Source organism: Pristiophorus japonicus, chromosome 13 (assembly GCF_044704955.1).
Source record: "Pristiophorus japonicus isolate sPriJap1 chromosome 13, sPriJap1.hap1, whole genome shotgun sequence".
NCBI classification, from domain to species: Eukaryota; Metazoa; Chordata; class Chondrichthyes; family Pristiophoridae; genus Pristiophorus; species Pristiophorus japonicus.
The window spans coordinates 64325540-64344557 of record NC_091989.1 but is presented as its reverse complement, the minus strand read 5'-3'; the positions used below and the strand labels follow the sequence as shown (position 1 = coordinate 64344557).

At 43.4% G+C, this 19018-nt stretch overlaps 1 protein-coding gene across 6 annotated transcripts in view; it reads right to left on the bottom strand.

Annotated features, from left to right (window-relative positions):
• plekha5 (pleckstrin homology domain containing, family A member 5) overlaps window positions 1-19018 on the bottom strand; it is a 411417-nt gene that overhangs the window by 18840 nt on the left and 373559 nt on the right. For 5 of the 6 annotated variants that reach the window (XM_070897582.1, XM_070897585.1, XM_070897583.1 and 2 more), the window contains 8 exons: window positions 17221-17301; window positions 16977-17126; window positions 16328-16429; window positions 13008-13122; window positions 9809-9861; window positions 7349-7469; window positions 4267-4391; window positions 3360-3584 (listed from right to left, as the gene is read on the bottom strand). In XM_070897582.1, the coding sequence (XP_070753683.1) occupies window positions 3360-3584; window positions 4267-4391; window positions 7349-7469; window positions 9809-9861; window positions 13008-13122; window positions 16328-16429; window positions 16977-17126; window positions 17221-17301 (972 nt within the window). Of the gene's footprint in view, window positions 1-3359; window positions 3585-4266; window positions 4392-7348; window positions 7470-9081; window positions 9271-9808; window positions 9862-13007; window positions 13123-16327; window positions 16430-16976; window positions 17127-17220; window positions 17302-19018 lie in introns of all 6 variants that reach the window. The other variant, XM_070897587.1, reaches the window with a different exon arrangement.

The window sequence follows — 19018 nt, the reverse complement described above, 5'->3', positions numbered from 1 at the left end:
AGGCCCCCGGCATAAGCATATATTTAACTGTGACTAACCCAGGGATAAATAAACAAAGGGATACTCCAGGGAAGGAGTTATCGCACAAAAAAATGTACAAGCATTGCCTCATCGAAGGGCACCAATTTGTTAAACCTTTTTTCATCAGAAAGCACTTGTCTCAGCACTGCAATTTAATGAGCACAACTCTACACTTATTGGATAAGGTCTATGGAGGGAACATGATTTATGGATTAAATTGCATTTTGTCAGTCCCACTTTATGCTCTTTATTCTTCTTCAGGAAGAATAGTCTTCCAATTATGACCAATTTAAAATTCTCTTAACATTTTCATCCAAGAATAATTTCTTTCAGAAATAAGAGAAAACAAAAGAATGCGATGAAGAGAAATATATTTTGGGGACAAGCATACAATTGTAAATTTTATTTTTGGTCATCAGTTTTCAAATCTTGATGGCCAAGTGACTTGTAGAAATGCACCTGGAAACAGCAACAAATAAACCTCATGACATTGAGTGCATTTAATTCAAGATACTGCAGAGTAGTTGAATCTATTACAATTTTGGAATGAATTATGATCACCTTCATTAATTGGCAGTACTAAATGCTCTGCTGTAATAGCAGGCAGCAGCTGTGTGTAGTAGTTTCCTTGCTGAATACAGGATTGATGACAAAAGGACTTTAAGCATTTTTTTTATTCAACTCAAATTAAATGATTGGAAAACTACTTCAGCACAAGTCCTATGCAGCACTGCAGCAGTTTGGCTGTTGAAACTTTGTTTAATAATGTGGAAATGTCAGTTAAACCAATAATTACATTTTCAACATAAGGAAAGCTGAATATCAAGATAGCAACAAAATATTCTGATTTATTTTAAAATTGTTTTAGCCCAACATGAACTCCAGTTCCTTTTAAGAGCATTTCCTTCCGTGAGGACCAAACTTTGTCTGGCAAAATGAAACTGCTGTTAATTCTTCCACCCACCAAGTTCCAGCTGCAGAGGTTTAAACATCACCTCGCAGCGTGACAAATTCTTACTGATAGGCAGTCTTCCAAGTGTTTCGCTTTGGGAGTTACTAATCCTCATTTCATTTTATAACATGGTAGCACATCTAAAATGTTTAATTGAAAGGAATCCTGTATTTTGGTTCAAAACCGTCTCTAAACCGATCTCTTTAGGCTCAAAAAATTAAAAGTGTGAAGGAATTTGGTCTCTTAAAAGTCTTGGAGCATAGGACAAGCTCAACTTTCAACAGACATATATTTTTTTAAAGCACATTATGAAAGGCCCATTTGAGTTAAGATCATTCAGTCACTTTGGTAAATGAATAAGTGACAAGATGGATATGTGGAATTGTTAATCACCATGCAGAAATAATCATGCCTGAAGAGTTTAGCTGAAAATTTGATGTTTACCAAAATACATTTTCTGAGAAAAAAAAAGTTGCGACATACTGGCAAGAAACTGTACCTGATTGAATCCACACAATTAAAAATCTTTCAAGCCCGAGTCATCAAAGGGCATTGGTGATGTGACTAATTCGTTGCTGAATGACACATCCACTGACACATTCAAATGGACCACCAAAACCAATTGCATATTGCTTCATTGTATGACTGCACCAAAATTCATCATAAAATTCTGCAGAGATCATTCAGGCTCAGTCATGTAACAAAGCCAGGTACCTTTTGTTTTGAGTCAGCCAGACATGGCCCACATGGAAACCTATCATCATGTTCAAGAGTCTCCAAAACAAGGTACTGAAAAACCCATACAAGTAGAGGTTATGTTCTTCAAATCTGGAATGCTCACTGTCGGCCCATTTACCTATTTCCATAGAGCTTAGGTACTGACAGCACAGCCAAAGTTCAGAAATTCCTGTGTATTGGGCTACTGAAGTCTGACCTGTTCATAGTATGCTCCCTATCAATACAGAGCATGGGTATGCTTCTTGCTACTTGTCCAGTCCGAGCCAATTTACCTATTTTTTTTTTACCTATTAGAACACAGGCATGCAGAGTTATCGGAGGACAAGTGTGAAGAACCCCAGCCGCCTGTGTCAGGTCTACCCCTCCAAGTACCACTGGTGAGTCAAACTGGCTAGTCAATCACCCACCAACAATGAGGTACTGTGAACTTACTCAGATTACCGAGTCTGTTGCAGAGGGTTCACTCACTCCTCAATTGCCATCAGGCATGTCACCTTGGAGCACCTTGACCCCAAAGAGACACGCTTACCATCACTCCTCCACACACCTCCCAACCCCCTGTTCATCCCCAAACAGGATGGTCACTAGTTGGCTGAACCATGTATCTGAAAGAAAATGGAGCCTACTAATTATGTATGAGTCTGGCTAGCCAATTTATTATGTGGTGATACTATTTGCGCTCCCAATGACGGCGTACACGGAGCGCTGCACATGGGTGAAAATCCGGAACTTGGGATCTGTCAAGGTACGTCTTGACAGATTTACCGAACTGAGAAATCACTTTCAATCGCACTATTTGCCCAACTACTGCCCAGCAAATGCCTATGAAACTGTTACGCCTGGTAAAAGCAGGTGTAGGGCTAGCTTTTACCAGTGTGAGGGTTAATATAAATCTTAAATTAAAAATGATGCACACTTAATATTAGTTTTTGCATATTTTGGCCCAGATTAAAATTATTTTTCAAAAATGTTAATTTAAAAAAAAAATTGTATTTGCTGTATTGAAGGAACTTTTAATTAAATTTGAAAATGAGAACATTTATTTACATTGCAGTTGTCTAAATTGTTTCAGGATTCCATTAAGGATTATGAGGATTCCGTTCGTAAATGGATTCCTTCTCCTTCATTAGAGGACCTGGCCCATGTGATCCCAGGGATGCTTCCGAACAGCCTGCACCCTGGGATCTGCGGGCCTTTGTGCAAGCGATGCCTGGAGGTCCAGGGTCTGAATTCTCCGTAGCTATGGTGCCAGGAAATATTTCACGGATCAGAGGTGTACTTCAGAGGTACGCCTCCGACCGCAAATTCAGGACCATAGTGTTTTTAAAAAATTGATGGGAGTATTGGAGAAACATGCTTGGGTGAAACCCTGCAGATTTATTTCTGATTCTGACCAGGACTAATATAATTAACAGCAGAGTGATTCAACTGACCAGCCAGTACACTTGTAGATAAACAGAGATGGGTGTGAGGGCTCTTGGATCATACACAAAAGTTAAAATTAAAACTATTTTATATCAATAACTTGGAAGAGATTTGGTCAGCTATTAATTTGTGCTTTTACAAAAAAATGCAGAGGGCAGCATCTGCAGATTATTCCTTGCCCACCCCCCAAAATCATTTCCTCAAATGCAACTATTGAGCTTACTGAATACATGTCTGCCGGTTGAAGTGGCTTTGTCTGGCTAGTTTCTCTCGACAGACTCTTTGCCGGTGATTGATCTTGCAGAGTTATCAAATTCAATCCTTTCCTTTTATCTTTTAGAGAAGCCTGCTGATGGCGTTTTATCCTTTCAAGCTGTTCCTCAACGCTCATTCGAGGTCGTGGACCTTCTGCCAGGAAAAGCTGCTCGACTGCACTCCTGGGCCTTTCCTGCAATAACAACACTTCTCAAACTTAACAAATATCCCGGTTTTTGGGAGGGAAAAACATGTAATTCCTTGCTTTTTTCAAACCAGTAACTGGGGCTTCTATTTTTCATCTATTTCATTTTGTTCTCAGAATCAGCATACTCTGCTCCCAGCCCAGGATTTTCGTGGTGCTGCAGGACACTAATGCTATAAGCAATGAGCTACCTGTGCACATGTCGTTCATTCTCAATCACCCCAGAAATTGTCAATAACTAACAGTTTGTATAACACACCACATAAGGAAAAAAAATCTCAAAACTATAAATAAAGGAGAGGAAAAACAGTTGATATCCTGCAGAATGGGAATATGGTAGAGTGATATTGAGGTGCTGAAGAGCATGATTTTGTGGATATATTAAAGCAGGAGGAGGTAGACAAAGAGGTTTGTATATTTGGATTTCCTTCTTACAATTAATGTTGGAGTGTGCATACAAACTCTTGAGAATTGTGAATAACTGACTGATAAAAGTTACAAGAACCATGTGGTTCTCAGTATAAGTTGTTGAAGAATTTAAAATTTTTTATTTTCATTGGAGGCAATATATTCTGTCTAACTAACAATAATTACCCAAGAGTTACACTAAATTCTAGAGTGCTGCACTTCAGTTCATACTATTCTCATACAGAAGACTCCTTATACATACCACGTAAGGTATAGCTCCATCCACCTTTCTGTGCTTTCTTAATGTAACATAAGATGCAATCGTGGACGATTCAGGCATTGGGGACTTGCTTCTAGGTGGAACGATACCAACTGGAAAAGACAAACCTGCAAATGTATGAAAGTGCCGTTAGATAAATAGCTTTAAAAATTACTTTAACGTGCATCTCGTGGAATGTACTGAACATAACCTGTACCTGTAATGAGTTTACATTCATCATGTTGCATCCTGCCAGCTACCAGAAACCAACAAACCAAAACAGCAATAGTTCAAAACACTTTACCCATCATCTTCTGCCTATTTTTTTTAAAAAGGTAGTAATTATAAGACGCACTTTTATTTTGGAAATGCTATTTCAACTGGAAACGTGCTCACTAGATCACAGATAGATACACAATATCTTTTAATGTCAATCCTTTTCATGCACTATCATTCTGCATATATTTTAGCTTTGAGTGCAACGAGTCAACCAGAAGTTTTATAAAGCCAGAGTATTTTACTGGGTACATTGAACAAATTCTTAGAATCTGTACAAGGATTTCAACAAATGTGTGGTCCATTTCATGAATCTGAACTTGCTTTCTCTTCCCTTCCAATAGTTGGGAAAATATTAGAGTCCATTATCTAAGAAGCAGTAGCAGGACATTTGGAAAAGCAAAATTTGGTCAGGCATCAGCATGGATTTATGAAGGGGAAGTCATGTTTGACAAATTTGCTGGAATTCTTTGAGGATGTAACAAACAGGGTGGATAGAGGGGAACCAGTGGATGTGGTGTATTTGGACTTCCAGAAGGCATTTGACAAGGTGCCACATAAAAGGTTACGGCACAAGATAAAAGTTCACTGGGTTGGGGGTAATATATTAGCATGGATAGAGGATTGGCTAATTAACAGAAAACAGAGAGTCGGGATAAATGGTTCATTCTCTGGTTGGCAACCAGTAACTAGTGGGGTGCCGCAGGGATCGGTGCTGGGACCCCAACTATTTACAATCTATATTAACGACTTGGAAGAAGGGACTGAGTGTAACATAGCCAGTGCTGACGATACAAAGATAGGAGAAAAAGCAGTGTGTGAGGAGGACACAAAAAATCTGCAAAAAGACAGACAGGCTAAGTGAGTGGGCAAAAATTTGGCAGATGGAGTATAATTTTGGAAAATGTGAGGTCATGCACTTTGGCAGAAAAAAATCAAAGAGCAAGTTATTATTTAAATGGAGAAAGATTGCAAAGTGCTGCAGTACAGCGGGACCTGGGGATATTTGTGCATGTAACGGAAAAGGATAGTATGCAGGTACAGCAAAAGATCAGGAAAGGCCAATGGAATCTTGGCCTTTATTGCAAAGGGGATGGAGTATAAAAGCAGGGAAATCTTGCTACAGCTATACAGGGTATTGGTGAGGCCACACTTGGAATACTGCGTGCAGTTTTGATTTCCATATTTACGAAAGGATATACTTGCTTTGGAGGCAATTTCAGAGAAGGTTCACTAGGTTGATTCCGGAGATGAAGGGGTTGACTTATGAGGAAAGGTTGAGTAGGTTGGGCCTTTACTCATTGGAATTCAGAAGAATGAGAGGTGATCATATCGAAACGTATAAGATTATGAGGGGGCTTGACAAGGTGGATGCAGAGAGGATGTTTCCACTGATGGGGGGGACTAGAACTAGAGGGCATAATCTTAGAATAAGAGGCCGCCCATTTAAAACAGAGATGAGGAGAAATTTATTTTCTGAGGGTTGTAAATCTATGGAATTCGCTGCCTCAGAGAGCTGTGGAAGCTGGGACATTGAATAAATTTAAGACAGAAATAGACAGTTACCTAAACGATAAGGAGATAAGGGGTTATGAGGAATGGGCAGGGAAGGCTCGAAGGGCCGTATGGCCTACTCCTGTTCCTATTTATGTTCTTATGATAATGAAGGCTGAATTGTTCAGGGCACACATTAGAAGGCTGTCTTATTTACTATTACGCAGCCATGCGGGGCACGCAAAAATCCAGGGGAGATCTGTCACTAGTGTGGAGATGCTATGCCTCAGGACAGGAGGGACCTATTGAATCAGCAGTGAGCTGTGCCCTTGGCAACTAACAGAACCAAGTGGCATAGTTTTATCTTATCTGATTCAGCCAGTTGCTGGAAGAGAGCAGTGTGGCAAGAATAACAGTCACAAAAATTATAATTCTGGTTCTTTGATTATTAATTAGTAAATCTGTTGGAAATTCACCTGTGACAAATTAGGAGTTCGATACAGTTTACATTCAGATTTTTCTCCCCTTTCCATTCTTACTGGTGCATAAATGTCACTTAAGTATGGGTTTCTTGAAAGGAAATGCATTCTTCTTCCTGACTTTAAATGAGTGCACCTCTCTATGAGAACAGTCTCTCTTACTGCATCTCATTTAGTAACACAATTCTCCCACTTCCCCACCTTTCCAACATACAATCCTCCTCCGATAGGAGAACAGGTCAATCGATCCGCAGGCATCAGTGTTGTTCCTTATTTGACACTGGCTCATTCTAAGTTGTGTGAGGAGGAACTCCATAGGCAGGTTCTCCCTTTCCCTCACAGATGGCCTAATCAAACCGGAGAAGCATCCAAGTGTATGTATCATGCAAGACTAAGATCTTAACTCTGAATTCCTATTGAGTGATTGTTGAGATGAAGTTATTAGGACACCCTTTCAGTGATAACTTATTGAAACAGATCAAATCAATAATAAATTTTAACATTACATGGGGCTCGCCAACAATTTAAATACTTCAGTCTATTGTCTTGACATGTTTGGATGCAACAATAAAACAAGATTACAGTGAAATGGTCTTAAAAACCATCTGTGAGAAAGCAGATCTACATTTGATATCAGTCCTAACAATATTAATTCAGATTTGAACCAGTTTAAGATTACCTGTTCATTAAGGACATATTAAGCCATCTTCAAATGTGTCAGCCATAGACTGGCTTCACTCAATTTGAACATGATCACGGTCATGTATGAACAGGAGGGCAATCAGGTCAGGTGCAATCTGGGCACATGAATCCCAGTCTCTAAATACTTCAACTACCTTTAGATATGACACTCTCTTTGTCAGGCACCACTTCTGATTTCTCATCCACAGTGGATTCATCAACCTCTGTGACAGTTGTCAGTTCTGGTTCACTCTTGTACAGTCGATAATCAGGACTCTGTAATTGTAAAGTATTTCCTTTTAAATAGATTATTCGTCGAGCAAGACTCAGTTAAGTTCTAATCTACACCAATTGTTTAAAAAAAATCTTAAACCTATAGCCCAATAGAAAATTTAAATTGCATACATTTCCTTTTGTTTGGGTAACGATGTTTGATACAAGAATCAAAACTTTAAATAACTTCCACACCTCAAAAAAAACAAATAATTACAAAACATGTACAAACACATGTATAATCAGTATGCTCATTTCTTTCCTAAGGGTTACTTTTCCTTTTTCTGATCTTAAATCAAATATTTGATGCTTAACTTGAGAGACATGCTACTTCTTTACTCAGAATTTAGGATTGTTGCTAAATTTTTAATTGCCTGTGAACACTGCCAAAAATATTGAACTTAACTTTTTATTTTTAAAAATCATATTAAGGAGCAATTCAAAAGTAGTAAAAGTCTCGTATCAATAATCAAAGGGGTTGGAAAGCTCATTAAGTCGCTTGTGCTCTTAGCAGAGTGTACGCTTGGGCTGCTGCTTTCCTGCCACTTTGGTGTCAATGCAAATCAGTCTCCCGTGTGTATCAACACAGGAATGGCAGTCTAACTCTGCAGTTGAGTCTTAAAAATTCTCGGGTGAAGTACTGACTTTGAAGAATGTGAACCCCTTTCGTAGGTAGTTTCGCAGCTTTTGTGCTGGATGTAATACAACTTCAGATTGATGCAAAGCTATATTTTTAATAAGTTATTCATTGGACCTCCCAGAGCTTTATTTTTAAATGTAGTATGCTGCTGCCTCTAATAACACTGGACGTTAACCAGGAAGGCAGAGCTCTGCACATCTAACCAGGAATCTGCATAATTTATTTGTCACTGAATCAACCAGACGTACAGTCCACAGTTTAGATCGGGTTCAGCAGTTGCATTGTACACGCCAGAAATACTGGTGACCTACAGATAGCTTGACATTACTAATTGTAGCACAACTTAATACTCATCCTGATTTCATTTTTAAAGCAAAATATTCATATCAGACTTACAAAATGAGCTGTCTTGCCGCAAAGCAATTGATAGCCATTAAGTACAGCGATCATACAACTGCAAAAATGTTCCACAACCTCTTTAATGAACCAAATTTATTACTTTTTCTGAAAACCTAAAATCTCTAATCCTGTTTAACCTAGCACCAATTCAGAAATCTTGAGCCGAGGTTTCAATATTTCTGTTTGTGACACACACATGAAAAGAGATGCAGTAAGATATATCTTATCAACTGCTGATGGTGCGACAGGCCGTTTGAAGCAACATTATGCAAACAACTGCCCTGAAGAGCCCCTCCCACCACCCCCCCCGAGACTGAAAATATTATATACAAAGTTTACAGGCAGCATTCCATTTATTTAAAAATTGGTCTATTTAGGGCACAATTCTGCAAGACAACTCATTTGCAGCTATATTACTCATGAATGATAATCCAAAAAAAATGAAAATAAAAATAAAAATAAAACCACCAACTAAAAAGTGAGAAAGCAAAATAATTACATGGCAAAAAACAATGAGGAGGGAGATGTGGTGGAGCGGGTTTAATAGTCAAACAGTGGCAACAGTCCGCCACTTACAGAATCTGCTCCATTCCTTGCATCTTCCGGTTCAAGGTGGATCTTCATTTCGTCTGGTTGATGCACCAGGTTTCTGGCAGAACAAGGCCAAAGGATGCTGTCACTGGGAAGAGGGGGAACTGTGGGAGCCTTCTCTGTCAAGTCATATGACTGGGGGAGAGGAGGGCGAGGAGGGGCAGTTTCATCTTCCTAAAGAGTGCAAGATGCCCACCACATAATAAGTGCACTACACAGTTTTAGATATGCCAAATATTCCTTAGTAGTTTACTTTGTGTATGCAAAATAACTCATGCTCATGTTTAATCATTTTAAAGATATATGAAATACCATACTACAGTCTATTCATCAATGTAGTCGACTAATTCAAATTACTGGATAATTCAATTATTTTTGCACTTTTTGACATTTCCATTTTAGTTATATTGGTTAATTTGAATTACTGAATAACTAATTTCTTGTGCCAATTGACTGAATAATCAGAAATAAAGTGTTTCAACTACAAAATGATGGATCTGAGTGATGAATATTTTTTGTATTTATCCTTTTCCATCTTCAAAACACAATATTGAAAAGTAAATGCTCCCTGCCAAGTAAAACAATTACCAAATAAAGATAATATATACACTGAAATATCGTACTCATTTACAGATTATGTGCAAAATTTAACCAAAGGTTTTTCTTTCCACAATAATAGGTTGCGCACCAGTGACTGAGAACAACTACTTACCTCCTGCCTGTACCTTAACGTAGAAACAGATCCAGACTGTGACCCGGCAACATCTAAGAACAGAAACAAAAATAAAAAGGAGATGCTTTGTAGCCACAGTAGTTTTGAATCAAATCCATCTAAAATTTGCTAGTATTTGGATCTAAAATTTGGATTCTATGTAATGCACTGCTATTCTGGAAAATGTTGTTTGCAAAAAGATACTGAAATAATCACGCCTAAAGAGTGCCCTCCATCTTATATAATTAGATATAAAGAATATAGATGAGCATACACTGTACTTGTTTTCCTCTTTATTTTCCATGCAGGCTAAGAACAAGAATGATCTGAAGTGTAAAAGGGGTGAGCCAGGAGGAAAGTTCAGAGAGGCTTCAGCTTTAGTCAACAAAGTGAACCTCACTAAGGTATATAAAGTAATAATGGCATAGATAAAATGAGCCCAAAAGATTGCTTCAAGAGAAATCAGTAGGGCCAGCAGAATTTAATGAAAAGCAATGTAAACGAATAGACAGACATATGGGGAAAAAGCTTCTTCGGAAAGAGGGGAAACATTTGAAATAACCTGCCTAGCAAGGTAGCAGAATCAAAGGCATTCAGGTTGTTCAAATTGCAGTTATGTACAAGGCTGGGTGAATTTATGAGTGCGAGACAGATGGGCTTTGATGGGCTAAGTGACATTTTCTTGTTCTCTACTTTTCCAATGATTTCGATACCATTCCCAATAGTAAAGATAATTTGTAGATGACACCAAATTGGAGGGTGTATTTAATACAGTGGAGGACTGTGACAAAATACAGGAAGATATTAATAAAATTGCAGAATGGGCGTATAATTGGCAAATGAACTTCAACATAGATAAGTGTGATGTATTATATTTTGGTACGAAGAATAAGGAGGTCACATACTCCTTGGAAAATAAGTGTCTAAATGGGGTAGAAGAGAGGAGGATCTGGGGGTACAGACACACAAATCACTAAAAGTAGCAACACAGGTTAATAAGGCCATTAAAAAAGCAAACAAAGCACTGGGGTTCATTTCTAGAGGGATAGAATTGAAAAGCAGAGAAGTTATGTTAAACTTGTATGGAACTTTGGTTAGACCACACTTGGAGTACTGTGAACAGTTGTGGTTTCCATATTATAAAAAGAACATAGAGTCACTGGAGAAGATTTACTAGAATGATAATAGAACCGAGGGGTTATACCTATCAGGAAAGATTGAGGAGGCTGGGGCTCTTTTAGAGAAGACTGAGGGGGCGATCTGATAGAGGTCTTCAAGATTATGAAAGGGTAGACGTAGAGATGTTTCCACTTGTGGATGAGACCAGAACTAGGGACCAAAAATATAAGATAGCCACTAATAAATCCAATAGGGAATTCAGGGCAAACAGAGAGTGGTTAGAATGTGGAACTCACTACCACATGGAGTAGTTGAGGCGAATAGCATTGATGCATCCAAGGGGAAGCTGGATAAGCACATGCGGGAGAAAGAAATAGAAGGATATGTTAATGGGGTTAGATGAAGAAGGGTGGGAAGCGGCTTGTGTGGAGCATAAATACCGATATGGACATGTTGGGCTCAAGTTTCGGATGCCCGCTAGAACGGCGCAAATTGGAGAGGCCCACCTAATTTATAGAACAAAAATTGCGGCGAATACCTACCTCGGGATTCTCCCATAGCTGTAGGCCCATTTCCACCTCGGCGCTGCGCAGCAGGAGCTGCTGGGGGTGGAGCTACAGCCTTGCACCAAAAACAGTGCCGGCAGTTGCGCGCGTGCGCAGTGGAGGCTGTGTGCATGCGCAGTAGCTCCCGGCCCTCTCAGCGCGTCCTGTCTCCGTGGCAACGACCCTATCCCAGGCTGAAGGGACGTCGCCCCTATCCCGGCCCGAGTGGCCTGCGCATCTTACCTCGGCGGCGGGGCCTGCTCGCCCGGCCTCTCGCTGAGGGCGGCCACATCCGAAGTCCTCCTGGGAGCCTGGCGTAAGCATCGGCGGGACCCACCTGAAGTCCTTGTTGGAGCCGGCGGCTGCCGCTCGCTGGGGGTGGGCCCCGCCCGAAGAGATGTCGACGGCCTGGCATCTGCTCCGTGTGGGGCCCCGCCCACAGTCCTCGATGGGGCCCACGGCCTCTCGCTGGGGGCGGGCCCTGCCCAAAGAGTCAGCAGTGGTGGCCCGGCATCGTTGTCTTCTCTCTCTCCTAGCTCCCCCCCCCCCCCATATCTTCTTCTTCTCTTCCCCCCCCCCCTCCTCCCTTCTCCCTGGTGCTGCAGTAGGTGAGTAGAAATAATTTTTTTTATTTATGGAGTGATTTTTAATTAAAAAAAAATTTTTTGGGGATTGATTCATTTATTTAGAATTTATTATTGATGATGGCTCTTTATTTGTAAAAGTGAAGTGTTTAATGTTTGTAAACCCCCCTTCACCCCCACCCCCCCCGCCCATGTCTCGTTCCCTACGACTGATTTCTAAGTGTAGGCAAGGTTTTTCTGAGCGTACAAAGATCTACACTTACTCCATTCTAAGTTAGTTTGGAGTAAGTTTTCGCTGCCTAAACTTGCAAAACAGGCATAAGTGGCCGGACACGCCCCCTTTTGAAAAAAAAGTCTGTTCTAAAGTGAAACTGTTCTAACTGACTAGAACTGGAGCAAACTAAAGGCTGAGAATTGCAATTTCTAAGATACTCCATTCTAAACTAGTTGCTCCAAAAAAATAGGAGCAACTCAGGCCGAAACTTGACCCCGTTAGGCTGAATGGCCAGATTCTATGCTGTAAATACTTTGTAAATGTTTTGCAATATTGACCCACGTGATTTTTTTTTTATAGTTTGGAATGAGGGACGTGTGGGTTGGTAATCATTTTCTAAGATTATACACTGTAAACTGTTTCCTACCGGTCATGAAAACAGACCGATAATTATTTGTACCTCGTTCTAACCTATGATATCAAGGTTATATCGAGGTACATCTTAACAGGGGAAAATATATTTTCAGTTTATCAATTTAAAGCAAAATCAAATGCTGCCGTTTAAGACCTCAGAATTTATTCAACAAGCTGGCATTTTCACTGATAAACTAGAATATAAATAGTCACCGTTAAGGACCGGTGGGAAGACCTCTATGGTTACTTCTACTGGAAACCACAACAGCTCCTATTCTATTGTTTGAAGTACTATGCAAAGATATACAGTTAGCTTCTCTTACCAATGTTTCCAGAGGTTCTTCTTTGCTGTTTGTTTTTGGTGAGCCCTTCCATAACATCCTCAATTCTCCATAGCTCTTTTTGGATCTGAGGGCGTTGTTGACCAGCTAACTCCGCCTTGAGAGAAAAATAAAACTTCTTGTGACAACAAGTACAGCACTCATGAATATAGAAGCATTTCTGGAGTGCATCACATTGAAGGGGAAACAAACTGTTTTATTCTGTCTTGCAACTGTGTGTCAGACAGTAGTGTTTACTTTGGTGTGCTGTATATACTCGCAAATAATACAATAGATCTGTTCGTCATAAAATGCATATAATATAAGGTAATTATGGCAAACATAATGGCCCCAAGTTTCCACATGATTTGCTCCTGATTTTTAGGAGCAACTGGTGTAGAACGGAGTATCTTAGAAATCGGAATTCTCGTCATTTAATTTGCTCCAGTTCTAGTCAGTTAGAACAGTTTCACTTTGGAACAGAATTTTTTTTTTCCAAAAGGGGGCGTGTCCGGCCACTTACGCCTGTTTTCAAAGTTTCGCCAGTGAAAACTTACTCCAAACTAACTTAGAATGGAGTAAGTGAAGATTTTTGTACGCTCGAAAAAACCTTGTCTACACTTTAGAAAATCAGGCGTAGGTTACAAATCAGGCGTAGGGAATGGTGGGGGGTGGGGTTTAAAGGGAAGTTTACAAACATTAAACACTTCAATGTTACAAATAAAGAGCCATCATCAATAATAAATGATAAATACATCAATAAATCAACCAAAAAAATTAATTAAGAAATAATAATTTTTTTTTAAATCAATAAATAAAACATTTTCTACTTACCGACTGCAGCACCGGGAGCTCTCCAACAGCGTGCTGGGATGCCCCTCCCCAGTGTGTCTCTGTCAGTGTCTCTATCTGTCTGTGTGTGTCTCTCATTCTCTATGTCAGTGTTTCTGACAGCGAGGGGAGAGGGAGGGATGGGGGAGAAGGGGGAGGGATGGGGGAGAAGGGGGAGGGATGGGGGAGAAGGGGGAGGGATGGGGGAGAAGGGGGAGGGATGGGGGAGAAGGGGGAGGGATGGGGGAGAAGGGGGAGGGATGGGGGAGAAGGGGGAGGGATGGGGGAGAAGGGGGAGGGATGGGGGAGAAGGGGGAGGGATGGGGGAGGAAGGGGGAGGGATGGGGGGAGAAGGGGGAGGGATGGGGGGAGAAGGGGGAGGGATGGGGGGAGAAGGGGGAGGGATGGGGGGAGAAGGGGGAGGGATGGGGGGAGAAGGGGGAGGGATGGGGGGAGAAGGGGGAGGGATGGGGGGAGAAGGGGGAGGGATGGGGGGAGAAGGGGGAGGGATGGGGGGAGAAGGGGGAGGGATGGGGGGAGAAGGGGGAGGGATGGGGGGAGAAGGGGGAGGGATGGGGGGAGAAGGGGGAGGGATGGGGGAGAAGGGGAAGGGATGGAGGAGAAGGGGATAAAGGAGAAGGGGATAAAGGAGATGGGGGAAAGGAGATGGGGGAAAGGAGATGGGGGAAAGGAGATGGGGGAAAGGAGATGGGGGAAAGGAGATGGGGGAAAGGAGATGGGGGAAAGGAGATGGGGGAAAGGAGATGGGGGAAAGGAGATGGGGGAAAGGAGATGGGGGAAAGGAGATGGGGGAAAGGAGATGGGGGGAAAGGAGATGGGGGGAAAGGAGATGGGGGGAAAGGAGATGGGGGGAAAGGAGATGGGGGGAAAGGAGATGGGGGGAAAGGAGATGGGGGGAAAGGAGATGGGGGGGGGGGGAGGAGATGGGGGGGGAAAGGAGATGGGGGGGGGGGAGGAGATGGGGGGGGGGAAGGAGATGGGGGGGGAAGGAGATGGGGGGGAAAGGAGATGGGGGGGAAAGGAGATGGGGGGGGGAAGGGAGATGGGGGGGGAAGGAGATGGGGGGGGGGAAGGAGAGGGGGGGGAAGGAGATGGGGGGGGGAAGGAGATGGGGGGGGGAAGGAGATGGGGGGGGGAAGGAGATGGGGGGGGGAAGGAGATGGGGGGGGGGAAAGGAGATGGGGGGGAAAAAGGAGATGGGGGGGAAAAAGGAGATGGGGGGGGGGAGGAGGAGATATGGGGGGGAAGGAGATATGGGGGGGAAGGAGATATGGGGGGGAAGGAGATGGGGGGGGGAAAGGAGATGGGGGGGGAAAAGGAGATGGGGGGGGAAAGGAGATGGGGGGGAAGGAGATATGGGGGGAGGGGAAGGAGATTAGGGGGGGGGAAGGAGATATGGGGGGGGGAAGGAGATATGGGGGGGAGACATGGGGGGGGAAGGAGATGGGGGGGGGGAAGGAGATGGGGGGGGGAAAGGAGATGGGGGGGGGAAAGGAGATGGGGGGGGAAAGGAGATGGGGGGGGGAAAGGAGATGGGGGGGGGAAAGGAGATGGGGGGGGGGAGAGAAAGGAGATGGGGGGGGGGAGAGAAAGGAGATGGGGGGGGGGGAGAAAGGAGATGGGGGGGGGGGGAGAAAGGAGATGGGGGGGGGGAGAAAGGAGATGGGGGGGGGGGGAAGGAGATGGGGGGGGGGGAAGGAGGAGATGGTGGGGGGGATGGAGATGGGGCGGGGGGGAAGGAGAGCAAATTGGGGGGGGGGGGGGGAGAAGCGGGGAGGAGAAGGGGGAGGGAGGCTGAACGGGCCGGGCCCGCGACTTCGGGCCAGGCCCGTCCCCAGCACCAGATTTACAGGTAGGTGGCGTTGGGTCGGGGGGAGGGAGGGAGGGAGGGAGGGAGAGAGGGGTCAGGTCGGGGAGAGGGAGGTCAGGTCGGATCCAGTCCGAGGGCGGGGGCGGGGGGGAAGCGGGAGTCAGGTCCGGAGGCGGGAATCGGGAGTCGAGTCGGGTCGGGAGGAAGTAGGAGCTGGCCGTGGGAGGAGCCTTATTCACGCAGCCCCAGTGAGGCCATTGGGCCAGGGCTAGGGGCTGCGTGCTTCGGCCCCTCCCACACAGTTTCGGGCGCCTGGAGCTACTGCACTTGCACGCCCACTGTAGCGCACATGTGCAGAGGTCCCGGCACTGTTTTCAGCGCAGGGACCTGGCTCCGCCCCCAACAGCTCTCCTGCTGCGCCGCGCACAGGGCCAGAGGACCTGCAGGGAGGTGGAGAATACAGAGTTTTTTTTTAGGCACACTTTGTGGCGCGAAAAACGGGCGTCCAGGTTGGGACTGCGCCGTTCTAGGCGCGGCTTGAAACTTGGGCCCAATGTGCCTACCATTTTGCGACACTGGCTCTATATTGGGTGGGAGGATTATTCTGTTAATACAACCATGCCCAGACATTAGGCCCTTCTGTCCAATACGCAGCCAGTACCTGAACTCCTTCACATCTGTCCAGCTGTTCTTGTAAGTGGCTTCTTGTAAGAGTTACATCATACTCTAATTTGTCGTATTCTCTCCACGATCTTTCCAGTTCCTGAATCACATGATACATAGTTTAAATAACAGATATTTAAAAATAAATTAAATAGTAAAGCTTTGCAAGTACATCATTTCTATACTTCGAAATCATCCTATATGTTGTATATATCAAGGAGTGGGTACAGAACTTTGGCCTCTGCTCTCTGGCACTCAGATCAGCCACCAGGTGGGGGGCAAGAGCTGACTGTGGTGACTGCTCTTCAGCTTCTCTCCCCCTCCCCCCACCTTCCTTTGGGAATGGTGTGTCATGCTCAATGCCTCCCACTCAATGATACAGTAAGAGGAGAAATGTGTGTGGGCACAAACTCGCATTAGACAGCTCTGTGGAGCAGCACACTGGTTTGCCACAGTGACTTTGCATGAAAACAGAAAATTCTGTCCTTAAGTGGTATGAATACATACTCCATGCAAAAATATGCACCAACAGCTTAAATGGGAGTTTGACACGCTAACAGAATATTGGATAAGCAACTGCAAACTAAAGTAGACCTGGCTTTCGGATCACAACAGCAGCAATGAAGTGCTAAATGGTTACAACTTACTGTAGTGGCGCGCGATACCTCCCGGCAAGTGCTGAGCAATCCGTTTTGTAAGACATCTCTCTGTAAGGCTACACTTTGCACCACGGTAGGGTTTTCGGCATTCATTTCGATCTCCTGACTTGCAGCCAGTAACGCTTGCTCAAGTGTATGCTGCAAAGTGGCACATAGTATTTACAGATTGCAATACATTCAAAGGGTATCTGTATTGTGTTGAAACTCAAGAAATGTAATCACAATTTCTTACTTTCTCTTTGTGCAGCTGCTGCAGTTTCTCCTCTTGCTCACGAACGACCTTATCCTGCTCACACAGCTGGCTCAGTTTAGCCTAAAAAGGAAATTACAAAGATGGAAAAAGTGAAGGGACAACACTCTACCATAGTAGCAGTGTGACTTTAAACATTCCCACAGGTTTGGCAGGTGCTGAGCACATACACCAAGGTAAATATGTCACCATCAGCTTTTCCTTTTAGTTCAGTTCCAGAACAACTTTTTCAATCAAAGCAACACAGCATCCCTTACGTATTGGGAAAGTTGTACTCTCACATTAAGACTAAGCAAATCAAAACCAAACTAACAAACCCGCATCCTTCAGTTTACTAATCTCATTTACAGACTAGTTGAAGAACAAAAGCTTTAAAAAAAAACAGGATTTATGTTGTAGCAGGTAAACACTTTAGGGGGAAATTTTAACCTCCCCAGGAGAGGCAGGAGTTAAACCCTTAAAAAATGTGAAACCCGACTTGAACCTGCCACAATGAGCTTACTTCCAGATTAACTGCGAGAAACTGCTCTCATGAGGCAGGACAGAAATGTTGATCTGTTAGTTAATGAGACTGCATGCCTCAGATTTTAGCAGCCATGTAGATTTAATGGCCGTGGGCTGGGTTTCTCCAGGCTCAGGAAACCCAGCAGCTAAAGGCAGGCGAGAACTGCCAAGTTCCAGCAGGTAAGTGCTTTTCCGGCACTGCTTGTGGGACAGGAGGAAGTGTGCATCACCCTGCCCCCACCCCCCCACAAACCTTCTGCTATCTGCCCCCCACCATCCCCAAACCCTCATTCTCTCCCTCCCTCCTCTCTGAAGCTGGCTGCAGCCTTGTACCGCAGGCCTTCTCACCCGACAGCTGGCCCAGAGGAAATGGAGGAAAAAAAAATTCTAAGGAGGTCCTGCCGTTAAATTCATCCATGTATCGGCCACTGGCAGTTGCACCTGCTCCCTACCTATAAATATCGGGGCCTTTATACCTGTCAAAGTAACAGTTATTTCCTGGGGCAAAACTTGGAGAAAAATAATAAAAAGGTTTATTTACTGGGAGCTGCTTTGCCTCCCCTCTAATTCTTATCTTCCTGCAGAAGTCCCACTCTTTGGATCACTCTTGCACATTTTCTCTTACCACAGCAGCTTTTTTCTATGACTCATTTATTGATTTCCCTTCATCTTCCCCAGCACCACCACCCTTCATTTATGTTCTTTTCTTTTGATAGCGTCTTCATGCTCACTTTCCCCTTGCTTATACTTTTTCGTTGATTATATTGCATTTACTTTCTTTCAGGTGAGCTGGAGGTTTTGGTAATGAGACAGAGGTAGATTGGCATTGAAACTGCACATGGGAGCAGGCCCAGAAAAAACTGAATTAAGGAGCATGGAGGCGTCATACGCATGCAGCAGTGGAAAGATTCTAGCTCTGGAAATAAAGCAAAAGACAAGCTTGAGCCCATTGCGATGGAGAGGTCTCGTTTGGGGAGATTGTAGGTTGGTCAATTAATTCACTGGGAACACCAAATAAACTTGAACACAAATAACACATTCTTAGTATCCATAAGCAACTTTGTATCGTGTGACTCCTATTAACAAGCTTAATGTTAAAAAAAATCCTTGACATACATCTATAAGATAAGCCTTGACTCATAAAATTTCATTTACTATTTAAGCTGCTGAAATTTAAGTTAATTTAACATTCTATTGACTCTGGATCAGTTCCTATGGACTGGAGGGTAGCTAATGTAACACCACTTTTTAAAAAAGGAGGGAGAGAGAAAACGGG